Source organism: Ptiloglossa arizonensis, chromosome 8 (genome assembly GCF_051014685.1).
Source record: "Ptiloglossa arizonensis isolate GNS036 chromosome 8, iyPtiAriz1_principal, whole genome shotgun sequence".
NCBI classification, from domain to species: Eukaryota; Metazoa; Arthropoda; class Insecta; order Hymenoptera; family Colletidae; genus Ptiloglossa; species Ptiloglossa arizonensis.
Window position 1 is genome coordinate 19,816,836 of NC_135055.1, and position 22,965 is coordinate 19,839,800.

Below are 22,965 nucleotides of genomic sequence, written 5' to 3' on the forward strand. Positions count from 1 at the left end.
TCGTTCGATTTCATCGAATTCCTGCCCGCGTTCCGATCGCCTCCGATTTCTTCGCACGATATTCTCCTGGAATCCGATCCAAGGGGTTGGAGATCCATTTCAGCGATTCGTCGCGAATCTCGGTACCGGTTTTCAATCGATAAGCAGCTCGAACACTCGAGATTCGTTAATCACACGATAAACGATCGATAACGATCGATGTGTACAGCTTTGAAAATAGTTCTAGTATCTTGAACGAAGTAAACTTTAAATGATACTTCTTCACGCAGATCCCTGATAGAAAATTCGTTTTGGGTTTGCACATCTATAAGTACAATTATTGCTCCGGACGATGTGACACGGTTACGTCGAATTTTATTCTAACAAATTGTACGTCCCTCGTTTATTATTATTTTACGAACTGTGTATCTTGAACGAAGTGAAGTTCGGAAGATACATTATTACGCAGATTCTTAATCGAAAATTCGTCTTAAGTTTCCACATCCATAAATACGACTATTGCTCCAAACGATGTGACATAGTTACCTTAAATTTTATTCTAACAAATTGTACGTCCCTCGTTTATAATTATTTTACAAACTGTATCTCGAACAAAGTAAAGTTCGAAAGATACATTATTACGCAGATTCTTAATCGAAAATGCGTCTTAAGTTTCCGCATCCATAAATACGACTATTGCTCCGAACGATGTGACATAGTTACCTTAAATTTTATTCTAACAAATTGTACGTCTCTCGTTTATTATTATTTTACGAACCGTAGTCGGGGAAGTTGCGTAACTCTCAACATATCGTGACCCGACGTACAAAATGGCTGTGTTTTCAAGCTCAGATGCTTATGTATCAAGCATCGCGTTATACACGGAACATTTTCGGTTTCACCGAACACTTGTTGAAGCGCCCTTGCAACTCGAAAGCACGTTTACCCACTCCTGTCTAATAAGTTCCGCGGCGCCCGTGACGAAGCTCTTACGGTACAAATTATTAATAGACAACAGTGTTCCCAGCAGCGAGAGACGCGAGTCCCGTTCAACATTGTCGGCAGAACGACGTCAGCTCTCGAGTTCAATTTTTCCGCCTTGCGAGCGAGCCTCGACGGACAGTCTCGACTTATCGAGCGTTTACCTGTTGGACGTGTTCGCAGTGGTTCGACCGCAAGCATCGTGCATCGCGCACAGGATCACCGCGATGGTTCTCGTGGTGCAAATTCGAATGCAATCTCGGTCGACGTTTACGGTGTCGTTGAAAACCATCGATTACACCGAACGAACGCTTCCGTAGCTTGCGGTGGTAACTGTCTGCGGTTCCGCGCGAGAATCCAATTTCCCATGAGGGAGCGGTGACCCGCGTGCTTTTGCATTCGACGCGCTGGTAGCTTCGGTAAACACTTCGGTCCAACGAAATTTTAACGCGAGAACTTTCGATTAAACGGAACGGTGGTCAACCGTTTGCCAAAATATTGGCGAAGAAAAATTGTAATTCTGAATGGTTAATACCAGAACGAAAGATTCTGTGGCTCCGAAGAAGAAGAAAGTACGAAACAAGATCGAAGACGTGGTACTCGAGAATAATTTACTTGGAAATTTATCACTACCAAGTACGGACACGATTACTGTCATTTTTTTTCATTTAGAAAACAATGGCGTTACTTACCCTCTTGCAGATGTACGGAGGATAAAGGTTTGGAGGTCTTTGGGCAAAAATGGTGTCCCGAATGTATGGAACACGTCCTTTTGCTTCACAGTACAATAGAAGATCCAAGAAACTACGAGATCGTATCTATTGTAGTAACTTCGACCATAGAAACACATTACAAGGACCAGCGTGGACAATATTTCTGGTAAGGATACATCTAAAAAGTTCCGAGTATATTTTCTAAAAATCTTCGTTAATTTACCGCGCGAATTCTATTCTGTCCTAGGAGAATCGACGATTTTCCACCCTACTTTACACTACTTACGATACTGAAAACAAGTCGAACGTGTCCAGGTCTCGAAAATCATCGTGGCTAAAAGCCTCGGGGTTTATTCGTTCCGTAATTCAGGGTCTATCCCACGGGGTTAAGGAAGGTCCAGTCTCGCGAACTTGGATCGGTGTCGAAGGAAACTTCGCGGAAACGACACGGATCGAATTGATAAAGGGACACGTGCGAAGAGAAAGAGCCCCGGGGTCGGCGACAAAGTGGGAGCTTGAGCAGGGTGAAGTTCGAGGCGGGGGTTGGATCGACGGTGGCCCGTACGCTCCAACCCCTCAGTAACGCGCTAGCCTCTGCCGAGGAGGCAGCTCGGTTCACGCGTGTCGTTCCTCCCGATGTAAATATCCTCGCTGCGTCACCGAGTGTCCATCGGGGCTGTTTCTATCGTGTCACCGGTCCCCTTACGGAACATCGAATCGGAGATTTCTTCTCGAGAAGAAAGCACCGCATCGAATTTGCTCACCGAACAGGAACAGCAATGGTGATCCTCGTACGGTTACGATCAACAGGTTAATTCTTCGCCAGCGAACCGAGGCGTCCGGTGAGTCGACGATTTTCCATGTTTCTTTGCGGAGAATCCTCGAGGAACATTTTCGACTATTTTGCGGCCAGATTTCGATCAATTTCGCGCGTATATTTCTCCGGTCAACTTGGTTTGAGAAACCAACGATTTTTAAGGGATTTCACTTCGGGAACAGTGTTCCGTAAAGTATAAGTAATTGTTCAGTGGTGCCACTTCGGTTCAACGAATTGAATTCTTCGATCGGGGGTCTGTCGCGTTAAAATTTCCGAGCGATTCCTTTACGGGACGTAACTCCAATGCTGAAGAGAAGGGTCCATGTCCGTAAAATGTTACGGTGACTCGTTGAATTTATTTCCTCGATGGTAGAATCTTTCCAAAGATCCAGCTCACCTGTCCGCTCGGGTAAACGATGCCCGCCGGTAAGGGAACGCAATTTCAGTAAAATTACGGGTATTCTTTTAATCAGTTGCTCAAACGCGATTGTTTTTCAATCGTTTTCTACTCGCTGAGAAAAAACGTAACTATTTGAATTTTAATCCAGCGTTCTCCAGCGCCCCGGATAATTACGAACGAGCTTTCGTGCTCGCCGGAAGAGATTCTTTATTTTCGATGTAATACCGTTGCAATCGTGTTCCGTTTTGTTTATTTTTTATTTGGAGAAACGAATCGTTGTTCGAAGACATCGATCGTCGTTGCTCTCGAGTACGCGGTCCATCTTGGCGCGTTTCGATCGCGAAACAGATACTCTGCGAGTAGTATCCTCTCAGGATAATAGAACGCGGAGAGTCCTCTCCGGACACGCACAGAGACGGAATACTTAACGAGCTCCAATTTTCAGGTTCGCCGGCTCGAGAAGAGAGCATCGTGTTCGTCGACGATCGTTTTCGATCCATCTATCGAAAAGACCACCCGTCCCCTTGCACGAACCTCCCGTCGAATATCGGTCCAAGGACACCATTACTTAATAGCGTCGACGCTGGAGACGCGAGGGGGACGCCGAAGCGTTGGAAAATCAAGCGTAGCTGAGATGAAAATCCAATCCGTAGCGAACGGTTCGCGCGTCGCTCGTAGGGAACTCGAGGTGATCCGAGAGAACGAAAAATCTTGCGTTTCGTCGTCGTTGCGGGAACACAATGAGCCGACAGGTTGGTCCGTTTCGTCGATAGACTGAGAGAAGAACGAACAGGTACGCGATCGAAAGGACCGTGAACGAGCAGGAAACGTTGTTGTTCATCGATCGGTAGACGAGATGGCGACGAGCAGTCCCGGAAAATCGATACATCTGAAATCCCCGCGGAGTCCCCGTCAGTTACCGCAACTGCCCACAATCCCGATCGGTGGCCAGAGAAGTCCCACACAGCTCTCGGTCACCAAATCACCGGGTACACCGTTGGTGTTCGAGTTTCCACCCGAATGCTACCCGGAGACACCGAACGCGAACTTCGACTTCGAGGAGTTTGCACGCGCGAGCGAACACGAGCGACCTCTCAGAAGCCCGAGCCATTACATACGTCAAGGATGCCGTAGCCCGAAGAGCCCGAACCGTGACCTGTTGCACTCACCCGGTCGTAAGTCACCGATATTCCAATTCTGTGAGTCGAGGAAGAGCCTGGGCAAGACACTGAGCTACCCACCGAAGAGTTCCATCTCGGGACCGTCGACACTGACGACCAGGTCGCCCAGCTCGTCCAGTTTCGGTTCGAAGAGCCCGAAACCGTTCGATCATCGACGGAATTCCTGTTTCGGTGGAACGAAGAGTCCCATGTCACCGACGATCGTCACACCGTTGAACCACGGACTGTCCAGTCCCAAACACGTCGAGCTGGACCACCAGACACCGAACAGTGCTAGTTACAAGAACAGCGGATCGATGGGTTCCTCCGTGGAAGGATTGCTGAAGGACAGGGGCGAGAGTCCGAGCGAGAAGAAGGTTCCCAAGAGGACTGGTCACTTCAATCGAAGCCAGGGCTGTCTCGACGAGGCTGGAAAGAGCAAAGAGGACGATCACGGTTACGGTAGAACCGAGAGGAACATCGCCAGGAGGTCGACCAGCGACTTGACGGAGATCGAGGACGCGGATACAGAAGTGACTCTGTTGTCCAGTCCGAGGAGAAGAGGCTCGATGAAGGGTGGTCTGGGTAAGCTCTCTTTCGGATTACTTTTACTTGGGTCCTTTCGTCAATGGACATCGTTGCTCGGTGTCCTCGTTGGGTCGCCATTTTAACGACACTTTCTCCTTTCCTGTCCAACGGTGCTCGAGTACGTCGTCTTCGCGCTGTGGAACGATTTTAGAGGTACACCCTGTGCAGAAGAGACGCGTGTTCCATTTGATCTTACTTCCTCGAGTCTGAACAATTTCGAACTTTAGTCACTTCGAGACTTAATGGATACTTGGAGTTACAAGGTGATCAATTAAATAGAAAAACAATTTTAAATCAATTTGACTCTTCGTCGACCGAGCACTGGTCTCCTTTGGTTCAAGTTTGATGCATCGACGGAGAGTTAAACATATTTATTCGGATGAATCGTACTGCGTTGAATGCTCCGGAGAGGGTTGTTAGATATCACCGAGGGAACAAACAAAGCTACTAAAATTCTCTGTACTCGCGTATGTTCGATCAGAGCAGCTTGCCGAGAAACGAGAAATCGGCCATGATTTTCTTCTGCACGGGCTGGCCTCGCGAAATCGCAAATTACGTTAATTCGTAAGCGACGAGTATTGTCGTCGGGCACGTTTAATTACCCCGAACATTGAAACGTACACGAGACAATGCTCTCACGTGGCGATTAACGAGCAGGGATTGATCGGCTTATAATTATGCACGGTATTACGTGACTCGTTATATTCTACCACCGAATTTTGCCCAAGGATGTTCGACCTCTCCGAAAAAATCTACTTTACGCTCCAAAGAGAGACCTAACCATCCGTAGCTATTTTTCTTTTAATTAAAAGTATCAGAAACGTTAGTATTCTTCCGATAGGTTAAATTGCAAAGTCTCCGAGTCTTTCGTAGGGGAGTCTCGTAAAATCGTCTCGATTTTCAACGACTCGTACCCGCGTCTGGCCAAAAATGATTCGGTTCGAGAAATCTCTTCTGCATCCCTATAACGCGATAACGAGACGCGTTTTTCAGAGCGGCGGGTACCGTCGTCACGTTTCGTCGTTCAGCATCGAATCTCGCAATCAACGCGAATTGTCGAGCGGGACCGCGGAATACGAATAAGGACACGTACGGAGCTCAAATAATCGTTCCGCCGGTTAGAGTTACACGACTACCGGGCATTTTTCTCTTTTATGGTTCCCGTTCGACCTAAATTGTTATTTCCAACAACAACGCCCGAGGAACCCGTACCGTCTCGCTGGAAATACCGAGTCGATCGTCCACGATACGTTAACGTATGAAAATCGTTAGCGTTTTGAACCAACGTGCGCAATTTCCCGAGATTTTACATCGAGAGAGTAACTCTTGCGCGTTGAACGTTTTCGGTGGTTCCTCGTTCGAGAAACTTGGAAAAAACGGTCCTTTAAGGGCACGAACCTTAAAGGGGGGGTGCACGTTTCGATCGACTTTGGCTTTGCGTAACTGAAATCGAGGTCCCGGCTCGGAGACGGCTCATCTAGTTACGCGCGATCTCGTAACGTTGAAAGGCATCGTAACGCGTAGAGAAAGAAAGGATCAAAAATCGAGTCGACCGAGGGTAATCATTTTTCCCAGGTCGCTTCCAGCCAGGCTGATAGGATTCTCATTTAAAGGTCGGGGAACGAAACGAGCGAGTCTCCGTCCATTTTCAACCCCTCCACCTCCCCCTATTCCCTCGATCCGGTCGTTTTCCATTCATTTCTCTCGGCTGCTCCGATTCTCGCGTCCTTCCTCCTTCTTCCTCGTCGCGGGGAACCGAAAGCCTCGAGTCTTGGCTATATTTCGAGAACCTAATCCCGTAATCCTCTTCGATCTTTGATCCGTTTGCGAATTCGAGCTGCGTTTAGACAGAGTCGCGGTTGCGCCCGAGCGCGGTCACGGGTGGGCGTTAAAAAACGCGGGAAAGTTGTCCACGGTGATCGTCGGGACACCGTGAATCGTCATTTAAACCGTCCATCGTCGTCATTTACGAGCCACGTTCAGCTCGCGGCCTAGAAATTATTGGCTTCCGGCGCATTGTGTCACGGTTTATCCCTGCGTCGATCCCTTTGAAGCGGCGCGCGACACGAATTCTCCGCTCGTGTTCGATGAAATTCCCTCGCCGAGGTCTCGGTTGTGTGCGCCACGTATCTGTTGTTGTACGCGCGTGTTGCAGCCTACCTGGCGTCCAGACGGGGCTCCCGTGACAGTCAGTGCTCCAATTTGTCGAACGTCAGCAACGAAGAGGTGGGCCCGTTGAATTTCAACGCGCATCCACGCGGCAGGCAACGAAGGACGTCGAACTTTCTCGAGCTACCAGGTAAGAACGTTTCCATTTCGTCGATCCCCCTTGGGGGTGATGTTTCTTTTTTTTTTATTTCCTGGGGCGAGAGGGTGGTCGAACGCGCGCGTCGAGGGATCGAAGGGCGCGAAACGACACCGTGGATCGAATCAATCGAGTCGATTCGGTGTCTCGTTTGCTCCGAGTGTTCGAAAACGTCAACGATTCGTTTTTTGCAACTTGGAGGACCATCGAACGTTCAAAGTGTAATCAAACGGGAAAGATGATCGTCGAACATCGTCGAAGATCGTCGATTCCGACCTATTCGCGATACTACGGACAAGTTCTCTGGCGCGCGCTAGAATTTTTTAAACGAGGACGATAATTTTTGGAAAATGGTCGAACGACGATTTCGCAGTAACCGTTGTTTACATTGAATCGTATCAGTAACGTCAGCGGCACGGTGTACAGCCTGCCCTGGTTTAAACCCTGAATGCACAATTCGAATACGGAACGAGGTCTCCGCTAACGAAATGAATGCGCACGGGGTATTCGATATAATTCGTTGTTTCCAGTTGTTCGAGGCCGTGGAAACTGGAAATCGCGCGAATTGTTTCTTAAGTAATTATCTCCGGGATCTCGTGCAGATTTTCCACGCTGGCTCGAGCGGTTATCGTGTGTTGTCGTTAACGGACGAATTGCGTCAATATTTGACTCGATCGCGACGATTGCAACGTCAGGGTTAAACGAGGGACGAACTGCTATAGAAGAGAGACGCGAAAGAGATTCGTTGGAAATTCTTTTTTTTCTTTTATCGAGAACGTTATCGTTGATGGTGTGGCTACTTACGGTGATTTTTCGCAGAACGAAATAAAATCGAGGAGCTCCTGTGGTTACTTTCCAATAGGTTTCTATGGATAATCTGCTGAAACTATTGTAAACGACTCGATACAATTGTACCAAGTTCCATGGTCTTCCTCCCGTCTCGATTTTTCGCAGAACGAAATAAAATCGAGAAGTTCCTTAACTGTGGTTACTTTCGAATAGGTTTCTATGGATAATCTGCTGAAACTATTGTAAACGATCCGATACAATTCTACCAATTCTTCCTCCCGTCTCGAACAATCGGATAAACAAACGACACGTTGCAACTATTTTCACCGCTCGTGTTACATAAAAAATACTGTCCTTGAAGTCGAGAACAAACGCATCGCCGCGAAAGACCAACGGGAAGAGAAGGTCAAATATTTTCCAACCATCTATCGGCGTCTCGAGAAGTTTCCACCGTCGAAGTTTAATCTAACCTTTTACGGATGAAATTTATTAAATCGTGTTACCGTCCTCTCAGGAATATACCGTGTACGCGTTAATTTCACCACGCGTGATCGATGCTTCCGAACTACTCTGCGAGCAAAATTTCCGCGCAATACGCACGAAAGATCGCGAATCTTCTGCAAGACCCGTATCCACGACTCGCTCGTGGAACGAAACAACGTCAAAGACGAGAGGAATTATAATTTAATGTACGGAATACCCGGAGGACCGATTCCCGAAAGATTTAATCCAGGAGCGCGTAGCGGACTAATATCGGAACGCTCCTCCTTTTTCTTTATTCGAGTCGAGTGAGCAATATCCTGAACGAAATCGTGAGAATAATTTCCGACTTTCCGCGATGGTACGGGATCCTTGTCCAGAAGATTTCCCGGCAGGAACACCGAGCAGAGCGAATCACGCTGACGGATTACCCTCCGAGTATCCGAGGCATCCGTATTCTGCACACCGGAAATTAATTACGCGGACCAACGTCCGCTGGGTAAATACTTTCGGTAAACAGAGGCTTCGTTGGGCTTTCCCGAACACGAAACGTTAGGGTTTAACGATATTAGAAAGCGTTGCTAGGCGCCTAGGAAAGAGGGACTGACTGACTGGTCAGAAGTGCTCGGTGTTCAATCGACCCACATCGTACATTATTTATTCGTAAATCGAGGCGCGGACGGATCATCGTCCCGGGGCGACGTTCGTCGATCGTTTTTAACCGCTCGTCGCACAGTCGTCTCGATACCTTCCACGAGCCCCGATAGATTATATTTTACAGCTCGAGGTGAGCCCGTAAACGCCCTCGAAACGTAAAATCATGGACCGTCTGGCTCCGAGGCTATTGCCAGCTTCGAACCGATTCGAAGCGAACTTCGAAGGAGAAGGAGAATTCGATTCACTCGTGCGTTACTTACAAGTCGCGTGAAAATTCTTACCGATAGACGATTCTAACGTTGCGTTCGGCCGTCTGGCGTTCTTCGGGGTGCGTGGGAACAGTTTAGGGGAGTCGCGCACGGTCGACGGAGGTGGTAGTTATTTGTTTAAACGTGAAAGGAAATTTCTCGAATGGATTCGGGATCGAGAACGAGGTCGACGGTGAAACGAGAGACTCGCCCGAAACGGAGAGGAAAAAAGATTTGTTGCTGCGCGAATAATCGTCACAATAGTTCCCGATAACTAGTATTGTTTTTCCTTTTACGGCCGGGAGGTTCCGATTAATGACCTCGAACGACCGCTAAAAATAGAAAATCGATGTGCAACAAAAATTATCGTTTCCGTGCGCCCCGAGGTGTACAACAGTGGTTATTGGGATTTTGATAACACGAGTCGTATCTTTGGTGTACAGATGCGTACAGTGCGATTCTCGCAACGCGACCGATAATGTTCAAAGTTCGTGGAGATGTACGAGTAACGTTCGAACCGAATATTCGATCGAGAGAAACGCGCGGTTCGTCGGTTCTTGATCTCGGTACCGGTTTCCTTTTACATAGTTCCACGTTGTAAAGATATTCAGACGCTCTTGAAATTACATCTCGTACACTTCCAACATCCATCCGCTCCGAACGGAACGCTCCACTGCGCTCCAAAGTACTCATAGAGGATAATTTCAACGATTGAAAATACCCGCTGACGAAATATTCGCGGCAATATTCAATTTCCCGTATATTCGAACGCGAGAGATATTTAGACGTGTATATCAAGATCGATCCGGTACACGTGCAACGGAAAATGCTTCACGCGAAACACGAGGAATACCTGAGACGAGCATCCCGAAATTGTCGTTAATTAACTCCGATCGCTGTTCGGTTCGAACGTCGGCCATCGTTCTTCAAATCATCGGGAGTTAAAGAAATACCGGGACGTTTCCTGGGGAAGACGGGGACACGGTTAGCTGTAAATAGGAGAGAAACACGAGAATAAATGTGAGAAGATTCAGCGTCGAGAGATACGTACGTTACTCGCCAACAAAGCATTCGGTGCAACTGTAGCGTTTACACGGAATAAACGATCGAGCAACGGTTAGAAAAGACGCGAATCGGATGCGAGTTTTCCGCGGCGTCGATGAGAACGATTTCGTCGAGCGTTTCATCATCGAGCTCGATTTGCGAGATCCTTTCTTGCAACGTGTGGGATACTCCTTGTGGTAAATTGCCGAGGGTTAATTAAAATTTGCGAACGAATCGGGTTGAGAATTCTTCCTCTTTAACGGTCGTGCCGAGAACTTCGTATTGAACGTCCGAGAAGAAAGCTTTCGAAACGAATGATCTTTGTCTAACCTTTTCAAATTTCACTTCTACTTACCGATACTTCTACGATCGATTTCTCAACGATACGATCCACGTTTATCAATATTTAAATTTGTACAAAACAATCGACAAAAACCGATTCCTTGTAAAACAGAAAAAGAATGAATCGAGTTGCATCAATGCTGGATACACCGATTTGGAATTGTTCGTTCGATCTTCCCGTGAATCGTCTGCATTTTTTTCTATCGTTCGCGATTATCGAGAGGTTCGATCGTCCGCGACTCGAAAGACGTCCGTCACGTTTCTAAAAAGAGGAAGAGAGATCGATCGGATATCCGGGTCGGTGCCGAAATCCGGTGACCTTCGGTCGTCCAATCCACGATGGAATCGAGTTATCGCGTGTCACGTGAACCATCTTCCCCGTCCAGCCACCAATTGCGTCGACGATCGAACTCGATCGGAAACTAATTAATTGAAAGGTAAGTGAACGGGTTCCGTGGCATTGGAATTTCCTCGCGGAACCCGTTCACCGATTCCAAGGGAGGGAACTTTCGGCGAGCATCGTTTGTGTAATTAGATAGCCCGTACGAGAGACGAACTTCTTGAGTGCCCCGTAGCTTGTAACCGCATTAAATGCCGAACCGTCGGCCACGCTTTGTCACTCGACGGCCTTGGCTCGATTTCCATCGAGAGCAAACTTGTTGTTCCTCGTATGTTAATAATCGAGCTGGCTACGCGCGTGGGCGTCCATCGCGGAAACTCGTCTCGTCGCGATACGCGAGCCTTGGTTTCGTTTACACGCTCGATCTCGTCAACCAGGGGAACTTGGAACCGTTGCTTCTTAAAATTAATCCTCTTGCAACGAATTCCGAGGCTATTTTCACAGTCGATCGTCGTTGTCTTCTCGTCCGGCGCAAACAATGACGATTCGACGCGTACGTAAAGACGGTGTGTGCGTACACGTGTATTTAAGTGTGGGTGCATACTTCTTCTTCGTCCATTGAACAAGATTCAAAGAGATGGTAAAATAATGATAAAAAGTAGAAAGGTGATTTACTAAACCGTCTTTCAAAATATACGAGTATCCTGTGTCCGAAGGTGGATCGAAACTTTGGATAATCGAAAAAGAAAAGAAAACGAAGTAGGAGGTATTGGTAGAACAAAGTTATTCGAGAAGGAATCTGTCAAGAGCCAATTGGCTCGAAACAGTGGCCAGACGAACGAAAGTTTCAGCTTCGAAAATCTCCGCTCGCCCAATTCTTCCGTGACCCATAATTGAAACGAAAATCGATGCAAGGGAGGGTGTACCTTATTGCATTCACGTCGTAATTGCCCTCCGAGAGGATTGTACGTTTCGAGGTATCGGGAAGATGCACAGGGTCGTTTATGGCCGAACTGCAAACGTCCCGTGAGCTCTCTTGACTCAAACGTAGCCACATCCAAGAGGATACTCTTTGAATATTGCGCCACGTGTAGCTTCACCTGTCGGATACGATCTCGTTCGGAGTAATTAACGTACCAGAGACTCTCTGTACCGAAATGTTGCTCAACGCTATCGTTGTAAATCGTAAACGAACGCATCTCTCGGAAGATAGGTACTTTCAATCGACCGATCATCCGTTTCGAAAATCACGAACGGTCTTGAAACGTTCTTCGCTCGGTTTTTCAGTTTTTCTTCTCGAAATCAATCGCGCGGGTGAACGAGGTGGACGGAAAGTAATCGGAATTATACCGTACGAGGGGATAAATACCGTGTTACCAACGAAAACGGCAAAATAACGATCAAAGGGATTTAATTAAATCGTAAGTGGCACGGAGATTACCGTACAGGTTAATCGCGTTCGAATCGCGCGCGACACCGAAAACGAAAACGTATCACGGCGAGTGAAATTTCCCGGGGATTTTCCGGCGGTGCATCAATTAAATGCCTTTGACTCGTAAAGTTTCGTTAAACGAGATTTCCGTTATTTCGGCGGTCGGGCGTTTTTCTCGTGAATAGCGTGCGCGCGAGTCGGTCCTTGTCGCTCCGGGGAGATCTGGCGAGCGAAAAACCGAATTTCGAGCGGGTGTAACGTCGATCGTTCGAGCGAGTACGTCGAGGGCCAACGATTGATTTCTCCTTGCTTTTTTCCGACACGGTGAAAAGAACCGTGGGAAAAAATTGGCCAGAAACGAGCAACGAAACGAGACTTTTCGATAGCTCGTGCCAGTTTCCCGCTGCGAGAAATTGCCAGGTGCTCGGAGCCAAAGTTTCGCCCGCGAATGCTTTGATCGCGGAGAATCGTTCCGCGATCGGTGCCCGGGGAACGAGGACTTGAAAAACTCGGATGGAAAAATAATCGAGAGTTGTTTAACCGAAAGTTGAGAACGACGAAGAATATTGACGGAACATTTAATGAGAAATTCAAGACGCAAACTCGGAGTCTTTAGATCGGTCTCGAATTTGCCCGCGATCGAAATCTTTGCTCGGGGGAAAAAAAAATCTCGTACAACGAACGAAAGGATAAAGAACGATGGTTAAAGAAATCTTTTTTTCTTTTCTTCTTTTCGTTATTATTCCAACGAATAATTATACGAATATCGAAGGAACGATCGTTGGAGTACGTTTGCGTCGCTCGGAGTGACTCTTTATTCGAGGAGAATTTTATGCGCATTTATTCGCAATTGTTATTCGTCGCTCGAGTAAAATTTCACTCGCACGTGTCGTTAGAGTGAAAATTGCTACGGAGGAAACGTACCGAATAAATCGTTACGGCTTCGATCGACTCGCTACGATTTCTCTTGAAAAAAAAAAAATCATTTCTCCAATTTTAACGGAAGTGGAATCAATTTTAACGCGTGATAGAGTTCGATGGAAATCCGAAAGAAGCGACGTTATCGATACCGTTATCGGTTCGGGAAGACCGTTATTTGATTAACGAAATGTCACAGTCGGTACACGCGTAGCTCGTTGTCTTTCGAAGCGATAACCATAGTTTTAATTAACTGTCCATCGTTGATACGTTACAGTGCCAGATCACATCCGACCACGTGTACACAGTTTACCGGAAAAAGCGTACAACCCGAGGGCCGGTGACGATCTCTATCGGCTACGGGCGTTCAGCATCACCCATAAAGGCGTCGTTAATCGCGGCGATTCGATCATTTCGAGACACAGCAGGAGCAACACTTCCGTCAACAGTAGCAGGTAATCAATCACCGAGTAAAGAGACGGGTAACGAAACACCCGCGCCATTTTGTTTGCTGATTAAACCGGAACGGAATACTTGTAATCTTACACCGTAGCAGATATTCGATATTTAAAATTTAATACTCGGTGTTTGAAATTTGAAAATCCACGTACACGAAACGTAGAATTTTCCCATTTGATATTCGAGACACGCGCCGGGTGATTTTTAACGAAAAACCGACCTTACCCGCGGGGTATTCGATACAGTCTCGTCGCAAAAGTTCGTCCACGTACTAAACGTCCCCACCGTTACGAAATTCCGAAGAACGATGTAACGGGGCACGGTGTTCGAACATCGGCCCGATTACGCTCCTCTACTTTCGGCATTAGCATTCCGGCTTCCTTTCGTTTCCATTGAATTGCGTTGAATCCGACCCAGAACGAGAACAATGACAAGCGAAATGCGCTACATGCTCGTTCATCGATCACCGCGCGTTCGCTACGACTTATCGCGGCAACATTTAATTCCGATCTTCGTGACACCACTCCGCTGGATAATTAATTGGCTTTCGACACGTTACATTCGGTGGTACGCGTTAACCGTAATTCAACCAATTGGTACCGTTCTCGCTTCATTTCCGCGATCCGCGCCGCTAAACAACGAGACAAATCGCAATATCGCCGCGTACGCGCGATTCACTTCGAAATTTATTCGAATTCGTAAACGCACTTGGCGCGCCAACTGAATTTCGTGCATCGGTTCACTGCGAATAAATTGCACTCGCAAATTGGGCGCAATGGTAACGTTATATTTAGCGTGTTTTAACAATGACCTAGAATGGAATTTTCTTTTCGAAAAAAAAGAGAACAAAAAGAGAAATAAAATAAAATCGAATCTTGATATCCGTATCATTCTCCGTCACCGAGACAGTATCGGATTCAAAGCGTTCAAAATGGAAGTATTTTGTCCGAAATTTGACCGGTGCAGTTTCAATTACCCAGCGACGCGGTAACCTAATCACGCGCGAAGCCGTGCTCTACTTCTGCGTCGATTCGTGTTCCTCTCGCTCCAAACCCTTGTCATTTTTCGCAGTTACCCACTGGTTGGATTAACCCTTTGTACCGGGGTGACATTAGAGGATCTAGCAGAAACGGAATTAATGGAGCGTGCACATCGAATCCTACGTTACAGTCGAAACGAAACCAGTTGGTTCAACGAGGTTCCCTCTCTGTGAATTTTGAAAACCGTTGATCGTGTTTCGTCGAGTCCTCGATAAAAGTGTCGAGAACCGAAGCCCAAGAATATTAGTTTCTTCGAACGTTCACCGATAGAAGTGATAATTCCGTGTTTTTTTCTCTTTTTCTTTTTCATTTATTCAACGATAAAAATAGTAATCTCGCGATGGTCAAGTGTCTACGGTTACAGCTTCTAATTTTATCGCCCTGTTTGAATTTCTACAGAACAATAAATTTTCCCCTCGAGCTACCGAGAAACTACCGAAGGGCTATCGATCTTGGTTTTCCTAAATTATGGGAGAACGTTGTCACCATCACCACCACCGTCGCGGTGGAATTAATTGGTCCACGTTTCACAGTTTCGCGTTTAATTGAACGGCGAGTACGTGTGCCCTTAATGTCCGATATATTCCATCTTCCTTTTTTCTTTTTCTTTTGTTTTCTGTTCCGAGAAGTACAAGAATGCACGATGTTTTCAAGCGTAGTCTGCTCGTATCGTGACGCCTCGTACGATCGTTCCGTTCGATTTCCTTCGACTTTCGTTACGAGAGCCCATAAGTCTTTCCGTGTCGAACGGAGAGGAATCGTTTCTACCCATGGAAACGATATTTGTACTCCTTGTCGTCCGTGGGGAGTTTGATTCTCGCGATAAAAATTTACGACAATCGAAGTTGCCGGTCCCCGAAAATTTAATCCGTTCGCGATACATCGATAAGGGACGGAGCGAAGAACGGAAGAGGAATCACCGAACGCGAGGAGATGATTCTTTATTTCGAAGTCGCGTTCAAACGAAGCGGCAAGGAATCGTTTTTGTCGCGACGAAAGCGCGATAAATCGAGCGTGAAAATCGAGCGGGTAAATGAAACGTTGTTTCCTCGCAGTACGCGTAATAAACGCGAACTTCCCGCGATCGAAATCCCGAGAGCGGTCTCGTAAAACACGCGCTCGAATTTAACCCGCAACGAGATGGAGTGTTATTATTTCGTTAATTGGTAAACGCTCGAAATTTCTGTCGCGTTTCGTGGACATCTCGCGAGAAGGAACGCGGCTCGATAAAGTCGACGAGTCACCCTTTTCGAATAAACGCAAGGGCACGTGTACGGGCTCGGGTAATAACTTCACCTCGGTTGTTAAAAAAAATCTGAAAAAATGTTCCGGTACGAAAGTTGTTCCAGCCGGAGAAAACGATCCTGTTACAGCATCGTAGACCACTAACCATCGTAGTACTCGCGAATTTTTCATCTCGAACTTCCCAATACCGTGTTAACGGCCCGTTCTACATCACTCGCAGCTTAATTACCTTCTCCCGGTTAAATCTTCGACTTTTCAATCCCTGAACGTTCGACTTGCCTGTTTTCGAACTTCCAACCTTCCCGGTTCCTCGACTGGCAACTTTGGAAATTTCCAAGGTCTCCCGTTTAATTCTACCATCGGTATCCGGGGACGTTAATTGAGTTACATCGACGTTCACGTTTCATTGAGCAGAGCGTGCACGCTTTCGCATAACGCGTACACGCGCCCGATCGATTTCTCGATCGGGAAGCTCGTTCACGGCAGCGTACTTATCGAAGTCAACCCTTTCGAATCCCCGTTCCTTTCCCTCCATTCTGTAGCCGGGTTATTCCTTGGAAAGTTTGCACCGTTCCGTGCTTATTTACCCTGTTTACCAAAGATATTGAAATTCCCCCGTGGCTCCGGGGGGCTTCGCTCTTCCGCGAAGCTGGAAGTCGTAAACGAGAACCCTCGGAACATGGGTGGCCTGTAAAACTTTCAACGACATTTTCCGCGTTTCCCGAGAGTCCACCCACCGGGCGCCACTTAATTTCGGCGAAGAGACAGTGAATTTTGCCGTACCTTAACCCCGCTCTCTTACCCTCGATTTTCCCTTACCTCGAGCCTACCTTTCCCTCGGGCATCCTGGTTACACGTAGACGTTCACGCGCCTCGCTTAGCCAGGGATAGTAATTCTTCTCCCGAGAATAAATCAACGACGAGTTTGGCCCGTACCGACGAGAAAAACACGCACCGCGAACGAACAAAGCGATTAGAACAATCGAGCGGCGGTCGTTTCTTTGCAAATACCCAAAGAAATTCTCCGAGTGGATAACAAAATCCTCGTTAAGGGAGAGCACCGTATTTTTGTTATTTTCTCGAAACGTTTCAAGAACACCGTTTCGCAATACGAATTTTGAAATATTAACCGACCGAACGTTCTCCGTAGACCCGTCCCTCCGGCAGCTACTCGACACCGAAGCGGTTTTCTATTCTTAAATTTTATACGCGTTTTTCTCGGAAACTACTTGCAACTTGAACCGCACACGTGTGCGCGCGTGTGTATATATATATGTACATATATATTTCTCTATTTCCCGAGAAAACTTCGAAAACTGTCGACCTTTATCGTGGGAAAGCTTGTCGTTTCGAAACAAAGCGACGTTTTGAAAAACGCGATAGCGATGTTCGTTCAGTTTGGAAAAAGAAAAAAATTCCAATTTCATTTAATTCCGACCATTGTATCCAGAGAAATCCATTTCACGACGGGACTAGGAAAATCGGGCAGCGTCGCACGGGGACGTTCGTATTTTCCGCGCGCGTCGACATTTTTTATCGAAAATTGGCAGAAATATCGCTCCGAGTGTATACTTCCGATACACGCGTGCCAAGCGTTTGCATCGAACGTTTCGAATCGTCGCGAAAGAAAATCCCGAAGGGCAGTATACTCTTTCGTTCCGAAAGCCACCAACGAACAATTTTGTTTTTTGTTTCGCGCAACCTCGAATCTCGGTTCATCGGTGGTGGCTCGTTTACGATTTCGACACGCGCCACGTTGAAATTCGATAAGCCTCTATTGTTCCAAAGTGCACCGTTTGCCGCCTCCGCGATTGTCCGATCCGCGAACCAACGAAGCAGGGACTCGTAGGGTAGATAAAACGAACAAAAGCCACGGGAGTGTATCTTAGAAACTTTATTGTACAAAGATTATCGAACGCTCGCAACGAAGTACCGCGATCGAGACGTGACAATGATGGAGGGGTTTGCGTAGTCAAAGGAGAATCGAAGAGACGATCGCACCGGCGGTGCGGCGAATCCTGGGAAGAAAAGGTATTTGGCGGTGAACCACGCCGATTGGAGGAGTGCCAGCTCGTGGCCGAGGCTTCCGAACGTTCCCTCGTTTTCTTCTGCTTTTCATTATCACGCTGCACGGAACGAGCCTGAGGTTTATTTCTGTAGCCCGATTACCGGACGCCTTGACCCGTCGATCGGGTCGTTCGACTCGACTCCGCGTCTTCTAGTCCCGAGTGCATCATCCCCTGCTGCGCGTACTCTGACGAACGTTCCAAGAGACGTACCTTTTCTATTCGGTGGAGCAAGCTCGAGAGAGAATCCTCCAACTTCTACAGTGGTTCTTCTCGAAGACGTTCGAACGAGGTAGTCGAGGAAGGGTCTCTTTAAACTTCGACTCGATATGGTTCTACTCCAAACTTTGAACGGAGTTTGATGCACGAATCGAAAGCTTCCTCGAGCTTTCTCGATGGTTCTACTCGGAGCTGGAACGTTCGAAGGAGTCTGGAGTCGAAAGCTTCCTTAAACTCGAACGATGTTTACTCGAAGCTGGAACGTTCGAACGAGAGTAGAGTCGAGAATTTCCTCGAACTTCCTCGATGGTTCTACTCGAAGCTGGAACGTTCGAACGAGACTGGAGTCGAAAGCTTCCTTAAACTCGGACGATGTCTACTCGAAGCTGGACCGTTCGAACGGGACTAGATCCGCGCTGGAGTCGAGAGTTTCCTCGAACTTCCTCGATTTCTGTCTACTCGAAGCTGGAACGTTGAAACGGGACTAGATCCGCGCTGGTGTCGAGAGTTTCCTCGAACTTCCTCGATTTCTGTCTACTCGAAGCTGGAACGTTCGAACGAGATTGTAGTCAAGGGTGTTCTCAAACATTCTCGATGGTTCTACTCGAAGCTGGAACGGTGCTGGATCCGCGCTGGAGTCGAGTGAAAAATACCGCGTCTAGCTTCTCCCCTGTGTGGCATCGGCGTTGAGAAAGGGTTTCTGGTGATGCTTCTCTTCTAATCGCTGTACTCGATCGTCTCCTCGTACTCCATCGACTGTTGCGACCTGGTGGACGACGAGGTCACGGACTTGACCGACGACGATGACTCGATCACCGACTTCGATTGGACGCTCTGCACGGACTTCATCGTCGAAACGGACGTCGATTCCGACGATAGGTTCATCGACTGCGCGACCAGGCTATCGGCAGACTCGTTTGCTGGGGAACAACGACAACAACGATTTTTCTTTCGTTACGCAACGCTTCAACGTCGATCGTTGTTATTCATTAACGAGCAAGCGGGTCAATTTTTAATTACAATCGACGGTTTTCGATTGTCCGCGAAATGTGGGGATTGCTTTATACTCGCGATAAAATACAGCGGGTGGTAATTCCATTTTGAAAGGGCAGAGTGAAAATGTGGAATGAAATCCCGTCAGGGCTTAGTATCCCCCGGAGAATCGAATTTGAATATGCAACGGGACTGAAATTCGATTTCGAAGGATTTCGTTTTTCCGTAAGCGTCGCGTTCGCGCGGTTACGAATCATACGATACTATTCCTCCGAAGAAAATACCGGTGTCCTCTCGTGATCGGAAGAAAACTTTCCAGGTACGCGTTCGATGATTCGAAAGCGACACAGTACGTACAAAAGCTTAAAAAAAAATTCCTGTCCCTCCACCGATACATTTTGCGCGATATATTTCTCTCAATTTCGATTTACCACCAGCTGATGTGTACCAAAAGAAATTATCGATTCATTAAGCACTCGAACGTGCGAATCGAAACATCGAGAAACCTCGAGGACTCGAACAGGGGTGGCGAAGCTCTCGTTGGAAAAATTGAAATTCGCGACAAAACGTGATGTCGAAGAAGTGGAAGATCGCGGATCGATTTGAATTTGTCACACGCACCTTTGGCGACTTCCATCGTGGAGAGAATGTTTCCGCTTTGGATTTCCGGGGCTCGGCGATTTTTCCAAGGGTTGATGGAAACGGACGCGAACAACTCGAGATCGAACTCGCGAATGGGGCGAACGTCGGAGCTTCGGGTTATTCTAAACCGGTATCCGGTCGGTAGTGGGGGAAAGTCCGCGATCACGTGGCCATGGATGCATAGACACGGGGCCCGGGGGGTGGAGCAAAAATGTTGAGCGTGTTTGGCGGCTTTTACGACGCGGCGAGGAATATTCGTGGAATTTCGAATGGCTCGCGACGTATGCGTCCCGACGGCTGAGTCAATGTTCTTCCGACAGCGATGCGTCGCGCGCTCCAGACGCTCGATGATTTCTTTCGCAGTCGCGAATAATTATCGCCTGGTAATTGGCAAACGTCGACAACGATCGCGCATACCTTGCCACGTTTTACGCGACGATAATCGAAAATTGTTATTATTGCGCAGATCTTGCCCGGGATGATTCAGAATCTCGGCCATCCGCGTCGTTGATCCCGGGAAGGATCGATCATCGAGCGAACGAAACGATACGGAGCGAATCGAAAGAAGTATGAATTTTGAAACGTCACGAGTGGCTCCGAAAAAATGAAGCAAGCGATGAAAGAGCGACGAGTCTCGCGGTGCAATCCTATTAAATATTTACGCATCGTTTGTAAGTATCGCGCGCAATAATCAAGAATCGATCGAGACGATAAGACCAAGGGTAGATATTTTTATCCGGCACTGAATATTTAAAAAAAAAAATGAAACGTGCGAGCCAAGGGGGTGGTGGATTTGTCGCACGGCACGATCCTATTAAATATTTACCTATCGCCTAAAAAGCATTGCGCGCGTATCGAGTGGAAGTCCACTTGATTTTATTAAAAAAAAAAATTTCCACGAACGTGCACTCTTTTTCAATGTTTCCCTGCCCGGTAAATTCCTCCCCTGTCAGAGTAACTGTCCACCGTTTCTGTATAATCGATTAATCAAAATGTCAAATGTATGTGACGTTCAAGAGTATCGCGTGCTCTAACGTTGTATAAACATCCGATCCGCTGTCGAGCACCGCCGGACACGGTATCGAAATTTTCGGAGCAGTAACGATTATCGCTTGAACCGTTAGTCGTAAATATTTCTAGAATCGGTACTTTTGTTACGAGAAACGTTTCCACGATGCGTTTACAACGACCGTGTTACTGCACGGCTGGTTGCTGCAACGTGGAACAAGACGAACGGACCGAGAACCGGTGCAGGTAACTCGAGTTCAACGAGAGGGAAGTCTCGGGAGGGAAACCGGAGAAAAGGAACTCATCTTCCGAGGAATTAGGATCGACGTTTGTTAGGTACGGTTAAATGGACTGCGAGGAACAGGGGTACTACTGCTCAGCGTTGATGAAGCGTCTTTGGATCGACGAGAATCCCATTTTGCTCGTCTCCCTGGTGATTCGACTTGCACGGGATCTTCGATTATGGAATTCTATTTTCTTGTGCCGTGTCGCTGCGAAAGAGAGCGAGCGTAACGAAGCATCGCTCGGCTCGCGTAGAAATTTTTCCACCGTAGGAGTAAACGCTAACGGGAAACTCAGACTCCAATTAACGAGCCACGGAAGAACCCCACTCGAGTTTCGTACGAATTAAAGCGTTCCAGTTTGCGAACTCGGTTTCCGTAATTGTTCGCCCGGAAACTGTCCTTCGTTTCGTCGTTACGCGATTCGAGGAACGTAGGCGCGTAAGTCCGAGCCCGTCTCTGCTTTTTCCTCGATGTTCAACCGTTCGGTGTTTCTCGAAGCGGAAAATAACGAAATTTTTCCGGGAAAATGATCACCTTCGCGAACGATATTCGCGATTTTCGACCGAAAACGCTGGCATTATTCCGTGTTACGGTGTCGACTCGAGCGCGCTGTTTACAGCGGAAAAGCTGCGTTGAATTTCTGCCAGATCTGTCAATTTCCTTTGCGCTTTTCCCGGTGGATTATTCGTAGTGACTAATTCCCTACGGTGCTGCCGTGGTCGTTTCGCGGTAAAATTAAAGACCGATTTTTTCGCGCTGGAAAATGAGTCACGTCTTTACCGTGGATCCGTGACTAACGATCGATGAGTCACGAAATAATCCCGAGAAATCGAACGATCGTGGACATCGTCCAACGTTCTGTGAACGTTCAAGGCGTTGAATAAATCTTGCGGGAAATAATTGTCAGCCAATGTCGAATCCGTTCCAATTAATTTATCCAACGGATATTTCGACGGGAATCTTTAATTATTGCTACCCGTTGTGACGCTGGCGCGCTAAGAGCATTGCCAGACGGATCCGTCGTCTCGAGAATAGAAGTCTTATTTATATGTATTTGTTGTAACAAAATGATGACTAAGGCTGCGCTATTTCTACGCGTCGTAATGGGCTCGTCCAAGGTGATTTTCACTGTATAAATTTTCGGTGGAAAATTCAATTCGCCGAGAATCCCCGGCAAGGAAGCAAGTAAGGGCTACATCGAGCGTGAAACGATTCCACGAGGGAACGTCTCGTGAATCGAGTTTTTCTTTTTCCTCGAAACGGAGCGTTAAGAGGCATCCGATGGCGTATCATTCTTTCGTTGTAAACGCTCCGATAGAGGAGGGTTGCAGCTTTCGTACAACACGACGATTTTACGTTTGAAACCGAGCGACCGTTACCCGACGTATTCTTCGACGAATACCTCGGATTCGGTACATTAGCGTACCTCGAAAGTTTAACGACGCCCTCGAATGCTTTCAGACATCGAAAGATACTTCGCTGGCGAGGCAGGATTTCACCAACGATCCGATCCGAACATATTCCACGAACAGTTTGGGATCGATCGTCGTCGTATTTCCATCCTCGTAGGGTTGTTCCGTCCCCTTGAATCGTTACGCAAAACAGAAGCGTACGCCTCTAATTCTTCTCATTGGGACGAAATAGAATTTCACTCGCGGGACGTACCCTCGTGGAGAGACACCACGGACGTTCGTTACGAATAATTTCGTCCGCGTCGACGTCAACGTCAACGTCGTGCTTCCACGGTTACGTTCGCGAGATATTTTTTTTTCTCTCCCTGGGTCGGTCGTCTTCGCGCGCTCTGTTTCTCGCAAAA

General features: G+C 47.4%; 1 protein-coding gene and 1 long non-coding RNA gene across 3 annotated transcripts in view; one reads left to right on the forward strand and one right to left on the reverse strand.

The window, feature by feature from the left end:
* Nucleotides 1-590: 590 nt before the first annotated feature.
* Nucleotides 591-22,965, forward strand: part of LOC143150286 (uncharacterized) — a 34,224-nt gene continuing 11,849 nt past the window's right edge. Inside the window, exons 1-5 of one of the 2 annotated variants that reach the window (XM_076318460.1) lie at nucleotides 591-1,596; nucleotides 1,663-1,839; nucleotides 3,336-4,635; nucleotides 6,794-6,937; nucleotides 13,471-13,648. In XM_076318460.1, coding sequence (XP_076174575.1) covers nucleotides 3,747-4,635; nucleotides 6,794-6,937; nucleotides 13,471-13,648 — 1,211 coding nt within the window. In that variant the 5' untranslated portion in view covers nucleotides 591-1,596; nucleotides 1,663-1,839; nucleotides 3,336-3,746. Of the gene's footprint in view, nucleotides 1,597-1,662; nucleotides 1,840-2,099; nucleotides 2,516-3,335; nucleotides 4,636-6,793; nucleotides 6,938-13,470; nucleotides 13,649-22,965 lie in introns of those variants that run through there. The other variant, XM_076318461.1, reaches the window with a different exon arrangement.
* Nucleotides 17,817-19,996, reverse strand: LOC143150298 (uncharacterized). Its single transcript, XR_012993023.1, has 2 exons — nucleotides 19,837-19,996; nucleotides 17,817-19,142 (listed from the first exon to the last, which is right to left on the reverse strand). It is a non-coding gene; the product is annotated as an uncharacterized LOC143150298 (long non-coding RNA).